This window comes from Pleuronectes platessa, chromosome 2 (genome assembly GCF_947347685.1).
Source record: "Pleuronectes platessa chromosome 2, fPlePla1.1, whole genome shotgun sequence".
Classification (NCBI taxonomy): domain Eukaryota; kingdom Metazoa; phylum Chordata; class Actinopteri; order Pleuronectiformes; family Pleuronectidae; genus Pleuronectes; species Pleuronectes platessa.
The window spans coordinates 20,356,179-20,371,128 of NC_070627.1; the positions used below are offsets into that span (position 1 = coordinate 20,356,179).

Below are 14,950 nucleotides of genomic sequence, written 5' to 3' on the forward strand. Positions count from 1 at the left end.
TCCCCCTCTCTCTCTCTCACTCCGTCACACATGCCCATTGACATTTGTCCACAGTTTATAGCTCGGACCAACCCCCCACCCCTGGATATGCTGAAACACACACACAGTCAAACACATCCTCCAATGGCTTTGCATGATCTGAGGATACTGGGCCAATAAGGGAAACGGTTTAAAAATCCTACAGCTGTGCAAAACAGAAATATTTGCTCCCACCTTTAAACGACAGAATGATCAGACGTAATATCTAATTAAAGTGTTTTCCTACCAAATGTAATGCTCACTTCAAGGCAAGCTGAGCTTATGTCCATTTTAGTTATTTATCAGTGAATGCATAAGGGTAACATGTGAAGGTTAATGGAAGCAATGACTGATACACATACATAAATGTTATTCTTTATATTGCATTACATATACCAGTGTGCAAAGAAATGTATGTTTCTGTGTAGAGATGATTTCAACCTTTGCATTTAACATTGTGTTTAATATTTATGTATTTGTGTGTGTACCTTATGTTCGATTTACATTCTACAACATTTTTACTGTATTAACTCCCCTTTCACTGGATTTATACCTTCATTAAATAAATTTGGTTGATTGAGGCAAACGTTCAAAAGAACAGAAAGTAGGGGAGAGCGGGGTAATGTGGGACATTTTTTACATTTGCTCCCCTCTAGGCGAGCTAAAATGATATATCAGTAAAATGTACACATTTCCCATTAATTCAGGATGTTTTCTAGAAATGGAAATGATCAGAATGTCTTCAGGACAAAGGGCAATGAAAAAGTTTTTTAAAAAGTGGTCTTGTGTCCCACTTTACCCCAGCTTCGGGGTAAAGTGGTCAACTTACTTTTTCCACTTTAAAACTACCATAACACTACCATATCGGACTAGTAACAGAATCATGGGGATTGGTCAATTAAGCACATTTATGATTAAGATTAAGATGCATTTATTCATCCCAAACACATGCACAGTCATGCAAAGGCACACTCATGCAGGTAGGGAAATTTAATCTCTGCTTTTGACCCATCTTGTGCAGTACACACAGAGCAGTGAGCAGCCGCGTACAGGCGCTCGGGGAGCAGATGTTGGGGGAGTAAGGTGCCTTGCTCAGGGGCACTAGACAGGGTAGGGAGACTCTTGGATTTTTGGACAGATCAATCCAGGTTCGTCTTTTGTTGTCTCTCCGTGGAGTCGAACCAGAGACGAACCAAAGACCTTCTCTGCCCATAGTCCAAGTTTCTGCCACTAGACCACCGCCTCTCTAATTATTATGATTCATGTGATCTCTTGCACACCCTAGCTTACCTGCACATTGTTTCTCTGTCCAATTGGCAGGGACAGGGATATTGATTTTCTCTGCGTATTCAAATGCCAGCTCAAGGCACTTAACTGGAGCAAGGCCATGGAACTGGTCAGCTAGTTGTTTCAAGTGTTTGGCAAGCTCCTCCTCCATCTCATCTGTGAATATTCTCTTTGACTCAGCTACTGCACCCCAGGCTACTGATTTTACTTTCCCTTTCTCTTTTTTCTTTATGAATCTTTTGAGGGTTGTCTTATCAATATTTCTATCCCTTCCAGCTTTTCTTAAGGACTTCTTTCCTTGCATGACCTCAGCGGCTGCACTCTCCATCTCTGTGAGGGGTGTATGGCCCCAGGTTGTCTTCCTGGTGTAGTTTCTTGGCATGATGGCTTTTCTACAATGTGTATGACATCAAAAATAAAACATATATAATGTAATATAACACTAGAATATGTTTAAGACTAAACTTAACTTGTGCTTCACAGCATTTGTCCAACTTTACCCCGAAGCCTCTTTTATCAATTCAGGCTAATCTTCAGCTGGCATCAATCACATGGTTTTATATGTTGGAAGTTCATCAACATGTATGATATACGTTTTTCTACCTGAATCAATTTGTTTTGACACAACAGTTGATTAAGTTCAAAGCAAGAAAATTTACTTTTACATGCAAAAAACACATTTTTGTGAAAAAACATACTTTCCACAGCACCAGCATTAACTTCTCCTTCATGGCAAGGGGGGAATGGGAGGGGCTTGAAAACATAATGGTCACATGACCACAAATGTGTTCCGTTGCCTAGATACAGGGGGTGTCTCACATTACCCGATGTCCCACATTACCCCATAGATGCATTACCCCGCTCTCCCCTATCATGAGCTCGCCGTCAAATACAAAAATTCGTATCCACGTGAAGTGTGGCTCTTTTCATTTGCTAACAAGTGCACAAAGTAAACAGCGATTGATTTTGCAGACCTCAGCTCTTGGAAAGTGACCTGTCAATGTCACTTGATGGATAAACAAACCTTATCTTGAAAAGAAAAAGCATTTTAACACTTTCTGGTCAGGACGTTCTGATGTGTACAACTAAAGTAAAATAAGTTACTGATATAAAGTTAGTGATAAGAAAAGCTGAGTCGGATTTAAAGCAAATTTGGAAAGTTACAATTTGTGTATGTGTGATTCTGGGACTATGAGATACAGGTCATACATGTGTGACCAGTGAGTTGACAGTGACAGTGTCTCCCGATATATCACATGTTCAAGGTTTTTCAGGGAGACTTGCAGCATTTCTGCTGCGTCTCTTTGAATGTTACACTCATACAAAGATAGAAAACATTTTTTATTGCAGGTTTACCCTGATTCTGGTTCTTCCCTCACTTCATCCTGTGGTTCCACCAGCAGGTTGTGCAATTTACCTAAAAATCAAAACAACTGTTAACTCAATGGAGATCATTTTTTGTGTGCATATTTTCATGTTTTTCTGCATGTTTTTCAAATTGTTAAAACAATGATAACCATTATTTTTTTATCTTGCATCACAACAGCAAAATATAAATTCAAGTCCAATGCAAACACATGGAATTCCCATCCCGTCCTTAAATATTTGTCTTTTCAGTAAATGTTTGCGAACCCAGCTTAATATCATCATATTAGCATACTAACATTAGCATTTAGCTTCTCACTCAGCCCTTAGCTGTGTGTCTTCCCCCTCTCCCTCTCCCCATTCCATGATTACACAGTCCACTCATTAGTTTTAACCACTGTGCAGCCGAGATGGCATCACAGCAAGGCAGCAAAATTCTGATTGGTAAACATTCACAAAGGGCTTCAAACCATCACATAAGGGTAAATCTAAAACATTAGGTTGTGAGCTGAGCTATAAACTAAGGGTCTAGTTGAGAACAAAAAGGCGAATACAACTTAGAAGGTCCTTGGGAGGCTGATTTAGAAGTGAGTACTAAGTCCTCTCGCAGGTCAGCTTCCTGGGAAAGTTGAATCTGATTCTTACACATGTAACCGTTAATTAATGTAAAAACACTTTGTCTCAACACAGAACTTACGTAATTCCTCGACAAACAACAATTGAAGCTGTTTTCAATGTCAAAGTAAATTTGTACTCATAATAATGTTTCTTTAAGCAAATTTAGACAGTTTACAACATAAAACCATTAGGAATGTCAGTCAGTTACAGTTTAACAATGTATAGGAAGTGTTTATGCAGTGTCAATAGCATCATATATAGGCTTTACACAGAAAGAAGCACAGCAGACAATATATCGACAATTCTATAACTTACAGACAGACAAGAAGACAAATGAATAAATTTGGAACCGAAAAGAAATTATGTGTTAAAATAAATATTGTGTATTGTTTTACACTTAGGATGAGTAAATCAACTCTATGGAAGCACCCTGCAGTTTGTCGTTCTTAAGAAAGCAGAAAGAACAGGACACATCAATTCCATTACGAAAAAACACGTACTTAGAACCCAAAGTTGTGTTTGAACCTTATTACCCCTTGTTGATTATGACAACCGTTCGACTGACCTTTGACTCTCAGTGACGCGCTCCCCTCCGTCTGGAACCTTTGAAACCACAGCTCCTCGACCGGGAGGCGCTTAAAAACTTTGGAGTCACACCTCCTTTGGGAGGACGCTCTTCAGGACCTGTTCTCTCCTGCTCTCTCGCTTTCTCAGACGCTCTCAGCTCAGGCAATCAAATGGTTTTGCTCGATATCCTCTGTCACCCGCTGTGGGCTCTGTCCACCGCGGTGCTGGCGCTGGTCGTGCGCCTTCAGCGGAGAGGACGCTGGGATCCACTGGCCTGCACCGTGCGCCTCAATGGGAAGACGGCTATAGTGACTGGAGCCAATACAGGTTGGTTGTATCTGACAGGGCTTCCCATTGTGACTGAAGTGGTAGATGAAGTGGAATGAAGTTGTCTTTTTCATCCAGCTACTGTGTGAATAGTACTTTTGGTAAATTACAGACAGATTTGACGGAAAATATCAGTAAAAGCTGATGTAGTCATTTTCTAAGACACAGATTTTTAATTACATACTCAATAGTATATTGTCATCTATTAATTACAGCGTGTAGAGCTATATTTTCCTACTAAATTCCTATTTATCTCACCCCTTCGGCTCTACACTGATCACAGACACTGCCTGCTCATTTGCCACTCTGTCATTCAGAAGCCAACATTCTTTAATCCTACATAGACTAAACAGGACGAGAGATCACTCTGACCTCTCGAATTAACATTTTGGTCTCATTGAGCCCTTGAACCTTGTCTGATTTAATCATTTACTTATTCAAGTTTATTATAGCACCATTATGCAGGTCAGTGTGTCTGTTGATTTGAAAAAGCAAAGCAATAAAGTTAGTGAAAGTAGAGGAGCCCAGAGACAGCAAAGGCAAACAATAAATGCATGGGCCAGAAGGATTAAGACACAAGTTATGTTATTATTTTCATGTGATTAGAAAGCTTGAACCTTCTGCTCAGATTCCTCAATTCAGACTGGGGACAAATTCAAGTAAAGACCAACATCTTAGTAAGATGCTGACGGGCCACAGAGCCACCAGAACAGCTACAGTGGGAACTTTGCATTGATCCCACAAGTCTCTGTAATTCTACTGGAGGGATGTAACACCATTCTTCAACGAGGTATTGCCTTATGTGGTGTTTCCATGATGGCAATGGAGAGCCCTGTTTACCACGTCAGTCTAAACTCTCACATATGTTTTCAGTTGGGTTCACATCTGGTGACTACCAAGGCCGCCAAACATGAGTCACATCCTTTCATACGTCATCCACTCAGTGACGCCTCGTACCGTACGGATGAGGGCATTGTCAGCCGGTTTCTCCGTGAATTTTGCTAATTTTTTCCTTAAATTTTCACCTGCATGTATACTCTGGATTGTTCATTGTGGAGGAGCATGTCACAACCATTGTGACTTTTGTAAAAGAAAAGGTTGAATATACAATAAAGTGACATATTGTGTTTTGCCTATTTTAATGTCCGTCTAATTAACATTTGTCTAATTCTAAGGTACGAGACAAATGTCTTACAGTATTGTCAGACTCTAATGCTCAGAGCACGGTGCGCAAGACAAAGGTTGGTTTGCAATATGCACACCGAGCGGAAGCTGTTCTTTCTCTTGATACATTCGGCTCCTTCCTCTCCTGGTTGAGGTTGTCTCGGACAAATGGAACAATTATGGCTATCTCATCAGGGATTTAAGTTCTCTGTTGCTATGACGGATTTCCTTCAACTGAATTCCGGTGAGGCCATGTCTGTTGTCAGTGTAGATCCGAAGCGGTAAAATAGAATAAAAAGGTAACTCCCTGCGGTGAAAACAGTTATAATGAACTTTTCAAACGTGTACTGTATGTATTCTAGGCTTTCTCCACCATTGTTACCTTGAAAAACTCTCATGCCGCCAGTGTGTGTAAATTTGACACACCCTGTATACAATTAATGAACAAATATCTCTCAGCTAATGAAAATCCCACAACCCAACAAACCTGTGAGGATCGCTGCTCTTATTCCTGTCATTCTGGATGTCTGATGAGTGGGTGGGTTGGGAAGGGGTCTTCTGTGCCACCTGGGCCCTGTGTTCCTGGGGTGTAATGTTCTGGCTGTCACTCTCTCACTTCCCGGTGAGGCGCATAAAAAAAATAATTAAAAAAAATATTTTCTAATTATTATGAATCTTGACATGATTTTCAAGAAAATGTCCCAAGTAAATAAATGTATAAAACATTATAGGCTCTGTTGTGTTCGAACAGACTCTCTGCTGAGAGCCATTTCCAGATCTTGCCTTAGTTTGTTAATGAAGAGAGTTTGTTCATCTTCAGTATATCTGCTAACTTAGGCAAACACTTCCTTAAGCAGCCCATAGGGGATTTTGTCGAGAGAGAGAGACAGGTTGCTTGTGGTTGATTTGTTTTTCTCTGTTCCTCTCTCTTAGGGATCGGGAAGTTCATTGCCATGGACTTTGCGCGACGTGGAGCCCGTGTCATCCTCGCCTGTCGCAGCGAAGCCCGGGGGATGGGAGCACTGAACGAAATCCGGGAGAAAACGGGAAACTCTGACGTCCACCTGCGTCTGGTGGACCTGTCTTCTCTGGACTCTGTCAGGGCGTTTGCCCAAAGGATTGTGGAGGAGGAGAACGCTCTGCACATCCTTGTCAACAACGCTGCCGTATCAGGTGACACATGCAAAAATGTAATCATTTATTTCATGGCTGCATTGTGAAAGTAGACAACACAGAAATTATTCGGTCAGTAATTGCCCATCCGTCACACAGTAATTCAACAATAAAAATAATCTATTGAAAAGTGGCTTCTTCTCGTATTCCACCAGCCTACTGTTTCCTGACAGCATTTAAAAGGATTGTTTTTCCCCCCATCAACAAACAGGCTTACCCAGGCAGATAACCAAGGAAGGTTTTGAGATGTCTTTTGCCACCAACCACCTGGGGCCGTTCCTTCTCACCAACCTGCTGCTGGGTGAGAAGACTCTGTAGAACTTGAAATGAATTGGACTGTGTATGTTGCAGCATTAAAGGTTTTGACTTTTATTTTCTCTCACGTGCTTTTCTCCATTACATCCCAGATCTGATGAAGCGCTCGGCTCCGGCGCGTATCGTCACCCTCAGCTCAGTCAACCATATGAAAGGTCAAGTGGACTTCTCTCATTTTCATGGCGAGAACCTCACGTATCACATGGACAACGTCTACAACCACACGAAGCTGCACAACATCATCTGTACCAATGAACTCGCCCACAGGTTAGAGGGGACAGGTAGGTGCTAGAATCAAGTTACTAAAATTATGTAACAATATTACCAATATTAATATAGCTCATGCATAGTTTTTTATCTCTGTAAATTAAAATGTCCATTAAGATTCAAATGTACAGTACTTAAAGTTTTAGGAAATAAGACTTTGTGTGTCTTGTTTGAGAGAAGAAAAAAACAACAGTATTCAAGTTCACAGTCACAACAAAGTTTGTGTCTCTGTGCTCCGCTCACAACCCACAGTATCTGCTCACCATGTTTCCACAAACAGATACACAGCACATGTTTTCAGACAAATTACAAGAAAGGGAAAAGTGCTTTTCTGGTGTTTTGAACTTTAATGGAGGCCACATGTGAGGCCACTGAGGGTTTCCACCTTTTTGCAAAACACTGCAGCTGAAATAGATTTCCCCCCTCTGAGTCATGAAAATACCTAAATCTATCAACCTCTGAAAACGCTGCATTCAGAGACTTTTCTCTCAACCCCTCTTCATCGCTCTGTTTCCCTCAATGCGTGGTAATGTGAGTCTATATGTCTTTGTGTGTCTCTGTGCATGTAGGTGTCACCGCAAATTCCGTCCACCCTGGTATTGTCATGACAGAGGTATTGAGAAGCTATCCGTTCAGGATCCGCTTCGTGTTCAACATCATTGGATTTTTTTTTTTCAAGGTGAGTGTTGTCTCTGACCACATGATCCCTTAATGTGATTTGTGGGTCTCAGTAGCTGCTCTCTGGAGTTTCTGCAGATTTTCTCCAACTGGCCCCCAATGTGAGAATACAGCAGATCATATGCAGGATGGTATTTCGATGTGTAAAAATAGTTTGCTGACACAGATCAGTGTGCATGTGTGTTGTGCTCCAACCAGATTGTGGGTAATCATCTGCAGGAAGGTGACACTGTTACCATGATAAGCTTTGGCCGGCAGAGTTCAATGTGCTAACTAGCTCCAGCACTAGAAAACACGGGACCACTGGAGTTGAAGTGTTCCCACATGTTTTCCAGGAACCGCATAATGAAACTGAATTTCGAAGGAAGAGCAGGCAGCCGTCACTGTTACACAAAGTCACACAGGCTTCCCGTATAGTTTGTTGATCCTGTTCGAACATAGTTTAATGTCATTAGCTTAGCTACTCAGCCAGTTATGCTAACAATAGCAGCTTAGCGGCAAGTAGATAGGAGCAGTCTCAAAGTTGCACCAGTGTTTTATTGGTATTCAGGAATACGGTGGTTCCACTGCACAGAAGAGTAAAGGGGGGGGGGGGGTCAGCCTGTATGCAAAGTGAAGCCATGAGGGGTATTTGGTTTACGTGATCTGGTCTCAAGTAAACAGCTCTAAGTACGGGTGTGACCGCAAATCTGGACCACCTACTCAGCTGGCGTCCTCTGAGCCGCTACAGTTTCACTTTGAATCAAACATTCTCTTCTCGTTGTTTTGTTCGCTCGAGATACGATCTGAGATCTGATCAATAGAGGCACGTCGGACCACATGTCAGCACCAGGTGTGTACAGAAGAAATGTTCACCGAGCTTTAACAGTAGAAGGCAGGACGGGCGTTCAGTTTAAAGGGCACTGAGCTTATTATCAAGAAGAGGAAAAGAGAAGAGAGGGGATCTGTATTCTCACAGAGGGAATCATAAGCCGTTTTCCGACATGACATGTGGGTAAAATCCGAAGAATTGACGAACGAGATAACCCGCAGTTTGCCCTTCACACATGCACAGCACAGCGGGAGGTTATCCTCTACGTGTATGACACCACTTTGTCACCGGGAGACTTTGCTTTTGTTTTTGTTTGTTTGTTTGATTTTTGCGTATGTCGAGAGTTAGAAGCGTCCATCACCCCCAATCAATCAATGTTCTATTCCAAATAAATTCAGCTGAGGATGTTTGTTTGAAACTTGCTTGAGTGTCTGACTGCTGGAGTTAACAGGTGTTAAGAAAAGCAAATAAGTTGTAATGAACTTTATATAATAATGGTCCTTTGTTTGTGTTTGTGCGTGCGTGCGGTGTGCATTCATGCTTGGGTGTTTGAGTGTGTGTGTGTGGGACAGATTTTACTCATGTTGTGGGGACCTACAGCTCTGGAAAAAATTAAGAGACTACTTCAAAATGATCAGTTTCTCTGGTTTTGCTATTTATGGTATGTGTTTGAGTAAAATGGAATTTTTTTTGATTTATTCTATAAACTACTGACAACATTTCTCCCTAAATTTCAAATAAAAATATTGTCATAGAACATAATTTATTTTCAGAAAAGGACAACTGGTAAAATTATCAATGCAGTTTTTTCAGATCTCGAGTAACACAAAGAAAACAAGTTCATATTCATTTTGAAACAACACAATACTAATGTTTTAACTTAGGAAGAGTTCAGAAAGCATTATTTGGTGGAATAACCTTGATTTACAATCACAGCTTTCATGCGTCTTGGCATGCTCTCCACCAGTCTGTCACATTGCTGTTGGGTGACTTTATGCCACTCCTTGCGCAAAAATTCAAGCAGCCCAGCTTTGTATGATGGCTTGTGACCATCCATCTTCCTCTTGATCACATTCCAGAGGTTTCTACAATGGGATTCAGGTCTGGAGATTGGGCTGGCCATGACAGGGTCCCGATCTGGTGGTCCTTCATCCACATCTTCACTGACCTGGCTGTTTCGGCATATGTGTTTGAGTAAAATGGAATTTTTTTGATTTATTCTATAAACTACTGACAACATTTCTCCCTAAATTTCAAATAAAAATATTGTCATAGAACATAATTTATTTTCAGAAAAGGACAACTGGTAAAATTATCAATGCAGTTTTTTCAGATCTCGAGTAACACAAAGAAAACAAGTTCATATTCATTTTGAAACAACACAATACTAATGTTTTAATTTAGGAAGAGTTCAGAAAGCATTATTTGGTGGAATAACCTTGATTTACAATCACAGCTTTCATGCGTCTTGGCATGCTCTCCACCAGTCTGTCACATTGCTGTTGGGTGACTTTATGCCACTCCTTGCGCAAAAATTCAAGCAGCCCAGCTTTGTATGATGGCTTGTGACCATCCATCTTCCTCTTGATCACATTCCAGAGGTTTCTACAATGGGATTCAGGTCTGGAGATTGGGCTGGCCATGACAGGGTCCCGATTTGGTGGTCCTTCATCCACATCTTCACTGACCTGGCTGTTTCGGCATGGAGAGTTGTCCTGCTGGATAAAACACTCCTCAGAGTGGGGGAACATTGTCAGAGCAGAAGGAAGCTAGTTTTCCTCCAGGACAACTTTGTACTTGGCTTGATTCATGGGTCCTTCACAAAGACAAATCTTCCCAATTCCAGCCTTGCTGAAGCCCCCCCCCCCCCGGATCATCACCGATCCTCCACCAATTTTCACAGTAGGTGCGAGACACGGTGGCTTGCAGGCCTCTCCAGGTCTCAGTCTAACCATTAGATGACCAGGTGTTGGGCAGAGCGGAAAACTGGACACATCAGAGAAGATGACCTTACTCCAGTACTCTATGGTCCAGTCCTCATGGTCATTTGCAAACCTCAGCCTGGCTCTTCTTTGCTTCTCGTTGATGAAGGGTTTTTTCTAGCTTTGCACGACTTCAGCCCTGCCTCTATAGGAGCTGGTTTCTAACCGTCCTCGCCGTGCACTTCACCCCAGCTGCCGTTTGCCATTATTTTTGGTATTCACTTGATGTCATCCTTTGGTTGTTGAGTGACATTCAAATGAGTTGGCGGTCATCCCGATGAGTGGAGAGTCATTTTCGTCCTCTGCCGGTCTGTAGCTTTGTTGTCCCTGATGTGTGCTGCTTGACCTTTTTCTTATGGACCGCCATCGTTGAAATTTTAAGAATGGAAGCAACCTGACGCTCACTGTATCCCTCTGCCAGTAAAACCAGAATGGAACCCTTCTCTTACTCAATCAAAACTTTTCTTTTTAACTCTTTTGGCATGGTCAACAGTAACTATTTGTTCTTTCCATTTACTTTTGAGGTACTATTAGCACTGTTTCTGCCATCCAGCTGGTCCTATTACAAGAGGATGGTGATGACCACAGCACTGGTTTTTATCCTTTTCTTCATTGAATAAGATATGGTTCAGGTGATCACCTAACCAGTACCTCATTAAGTAGAATCCGGTCTGCCTGTATTGGAATTCAACAGTAACTGGAATGGAATGGCTGCCATACACGTAGAGATCCTGACTCTTCATTTTTTCCAGATCTGTATACCTGTTTACACATGTCACATTATAGGGATAAAAATGAATGAATTCAATTCTTAGGTGAAAACATGTTCCGTTAAAGGTTTAGGTTAAGTGTAGGTATAAAGGCCGTGCTCCAAAGGAGCGTTACGAGGGACACGGCACACAGGGACCATGGGTTGGAAAAATTACCCTTTAGTTGGTCCAACGTGTGTGCCTGTGTGTGCCTGTGTGTGTGTGCGCATGTGTTTGTGTGTATGTGTGTGTGTGTTTGTGTGTGTGTGTGTGTGTGTGTGTGTGTTTGTGTCAGTATTCACTTTCACATCTGGAATCCATCATCAGACAGGAGTGTATTTTTTCTGAGTTTCAGTCTCAGGTTCTCCTGCTCTGATGTGACTGTGTGATGTGGTCTACAATTGGTTTTTCCACCAGCACAGATTGCAGAGATATTAAACTGCAATTTTCTTTTGACTGTTATCTCAAGTTTCGTCTCCACCACCCTTGTCTCCCTCCCAGTCTCCAGAAGAGGGTGCAGTCAGCTCACTCTACTGCGCAGTGGCGGAGGAAACCGAGGGGATAACTGGGAAGTATTTTGACAGCGACTGCTCTCTGGTTCTACCCTCGGCTTTAGCAAGAGACACTGCCCTGGCGGTCAAGGACTTCGAGTTATGTGAGAGACTGACATCCAAGCTCTGAGACCATTATCAGGCAAATGGCAGCTGACAGAAAAGGCCTATGTTCATCTCATGGGATGAAGGAAGTCTGACATCTGGGCAAAGAGCTCTCTTTACAACCAGCAGGCGGATTTTCTGAATATATTTCCATGGATAATTACAGGGATAGGATTTTCAAGGGAAGTACAAATGAATGTTAGTTATATTATTTTACAGAGATCTGAAATAAATGTCACGTGATTAGGACCACTCTATGCTTTCTCTACATCAAAGAGGAGAAACATTTCCTAAAATGACAAGTCTTTGTCAGTCTTCCTTAGCTTGGTGTGAACAACATGTCAAATGTGGTTAATCACTTTGTTATATTCTGCAACTTTGACCATCTCATTATTTCCTCTTTCATTATTGGGAAAACTATCTTCCTCATATCTCCGCTCTGGAATCACTTCCTGTTCCAGTCCGTTTATCGCATTTGTTATTACCTGCTCTAAGGGGTCGAGGATCAGTTTATAAACCTCTCATCATGGATTGCTTTAAAAAATATAAATACTAATGTAAACATGTACAACTTAATGTTCTTTTCATGTATTGATCTATTGTTTGTTCAATAAAATGCAAGAAAAGAGTGAAATTGTCCAACATAATTGCCCAGATCTCTGTCATATAAAAGATAGAAAAGCAACAGGTCCTGACGCTGGAGAAGATGCAATGGCTGCGGCTGATGCTCGTAGGAGGCAGCGTGGAGAAAGCCCACAGGCTTACATGTTCACTTATTATTACTTTCCTGGTGTATATTTCTGACTGTCCCCTTTGCTGCTGTAACAAGGCAGAGGGTGTCACTTCTTATACAGTTTGTTGAGCCCTATGAGGCAAAATGTGATTTGTGAATACTGACTATGCAAATAAAATAAAGTATTGATTTGATTCTGGGTCTCCATCAACTAAGATGCTAAATGGGAAAGACAGTTTAGAAAATTAATGGAATTATTACTCTGATTCATCACTCGCACGTATATACAACAAGAAACAGTACAAATTATTCTCAAAATGTTTGTTTACAATTGGGACTCAGTAGTAGGAGATTTCTCTATGAACAAAACTCTCCACACTTCACAAACCCCTATCGTGCCCAACAGAACAGATCATTTATAAAGTGGATAGAAGTTTTATTTAAAGAGTTAAAGCAGGAAAATAACTTAATATTCTGGATTTTAACTTGAGAAATTTTGTAAAGTTAGAGTTTAAATGTGTTATATCATCTTAAATAAAACCTCTATTTAGCTCTCAAGTAAACAAATGAAGAGGACAACATGATCAGATTAACTCAACTTGGAGCTGCACTATCAGAAAATGTATGAATATCAGTCTGTTATCAGGATTTGTTATGTTTCCTTCTCTTCCTCCATAATTACTGGGTACAGCAGTTTTTCAGAAGCACATATTAGGGCGATAAGACATCACAAACCAAAATCACACTGTGTAATATCACATCATAACCTTTATTTAGAATAGAAAAAAGCACAAGTGTATTTGCATTCACATCTACTGTGGTATACAATACAATACAACTTTACAATAACAGCGTTCTCAAAAGTCTGTACAGGGTTAAAGTGAGAAATGTTGAGTTTACAGTGTGGATCGATGAAGACGAGGTGGAAACTTTCAAACCGCTGACTGAAGGAACTTTTCACCTGAGCTGGTGAGGATCAGAAACATAATGTAAAAGTTTTGAAAATATCTCATCTCTCATTTGATATTTGACACATTTTCATAAGATCAGACACTGATAATAATTATTGTACTTGCTGACAATGTGGCTGATGATACAAACAGATAGAAAAATCATCTCTGCCTCTTTTGCTCTGTTTCTCTGCAGCACTGCGTAAAGTGGCCAGGTGGATAGCATCATGTTGTGGCTCCTCAAACACGAGCAGCTCAGCAGCCGGAAGTCTGTCACAGTGTAAAGATGATCACTCAACCGTTTCAGAAGATGATAATTAGAAATAAGGATTGTTGTAGTTTTGATGGTGTAACTGTCTTTATATTCAGTCGTCCACGCTGTGTGGACAGCAGTTTAAAGTCGCCGAGTCCTCCCAGCAGCGTGGATTGAGGAGATGCCCTCGGTCATCCATCAGTGAGGTTTGTTATCATGCAGCATGTGTGTCTGTGTGGGGGTTGGAGCCTGCTCACTTCCTTGCCTTCACCGTGTCCTTCAACAGAAGGGAGAGCCTTGGTGCCCTCCTCCCTTTCTCTGCGACGAACTCCAGCTGGTTATAGTACGAGTCCATCACCTCCCTGGATGTGACCACCTCCAGGTCCTGCTGGATGAGCTGGAGGAGCTCACAGAGGCTCTCGAAAGACGGCCCGTCTCCATTTTGCAGCAGCTTCCTGATGCAGTAGTGCATGGGTTTCTCACCCAGAACCTTGGAGAGGAACAGCTCCCCAATAAACCGGATGGTATGTATGGAGCGACAGGAGGGTTTGGCGTTGTTCTTCTCTTCCCTCAGTCGATCAATAACCCTCACGTCCCTGACTGGCTCTAGGCAGGACCCCCCCTTCCGTGAAATGTCCTCCCTGTCAAAGTTCTTCTTAAACTCTGCCTGGCAGTGTTTGACCAGCAGGGACCTGAAGGAGACGCTGGCCGACCAGTCGGAAAAGGATTGGGATTCCACCTGAAGAGAAGAAAACCATAAGGAAATATTAACACAAATGCAACTCACATACTTAGGAAAACATTGTGATTATTTATGTGTATAGAATCAGTTTATACAGCAAACACCAAATGCAGTCAACAGTGATCAGTGTGTGCTGATTTTTATCCTCAACTCTAAATGAACTTATTATTTGATTAACCAAAGTGACGATTAATTTTGATTCATTTAGTATTTCAGGTATTCCTCAATTAACTTGTTTATGATCGTCACAAATCCTTATTTTAATTTTTCCTTTCTTACTATTTGAAAAAAAAGT

The 14,950-nt window shown here is 41.5% G+C and overlaps 1 protein-coding gene across 1 annotated transcript; it reads left to right on the top strand.

The window, feature by feature from the left end:
• Window positions 1-3,950: 3,950 nt before the first annotated feature.
• Window positions 3,951-12,904, top strand: zgc:64106 (uncharacterized protein LOC393348 homolog). Its single transcript, XM_053411628.1, has 6 exons — window positions 3,951-4,182; window positions 6,280-6,519; window positions 6,731-6,820; window positions 6,927-7,115; window positions 7,671-7,780; window positions 11,823-12,904. The coding sequence occupies exons 1-6, from the start codon at window positions 4,026-4,028 to the stop codon at window positions 12,000-12,002; spliced, it is 966 nt and encodes a 321-aa protein (XP_053267603.1). The 5' UTR covers window positions 3,951-4,025; the 3' UTR covers window positions 12,003-12,904.
• The last annotated feature ends 2,046 nt before the right edge of the window (window positions 12,905-14,950 follow it).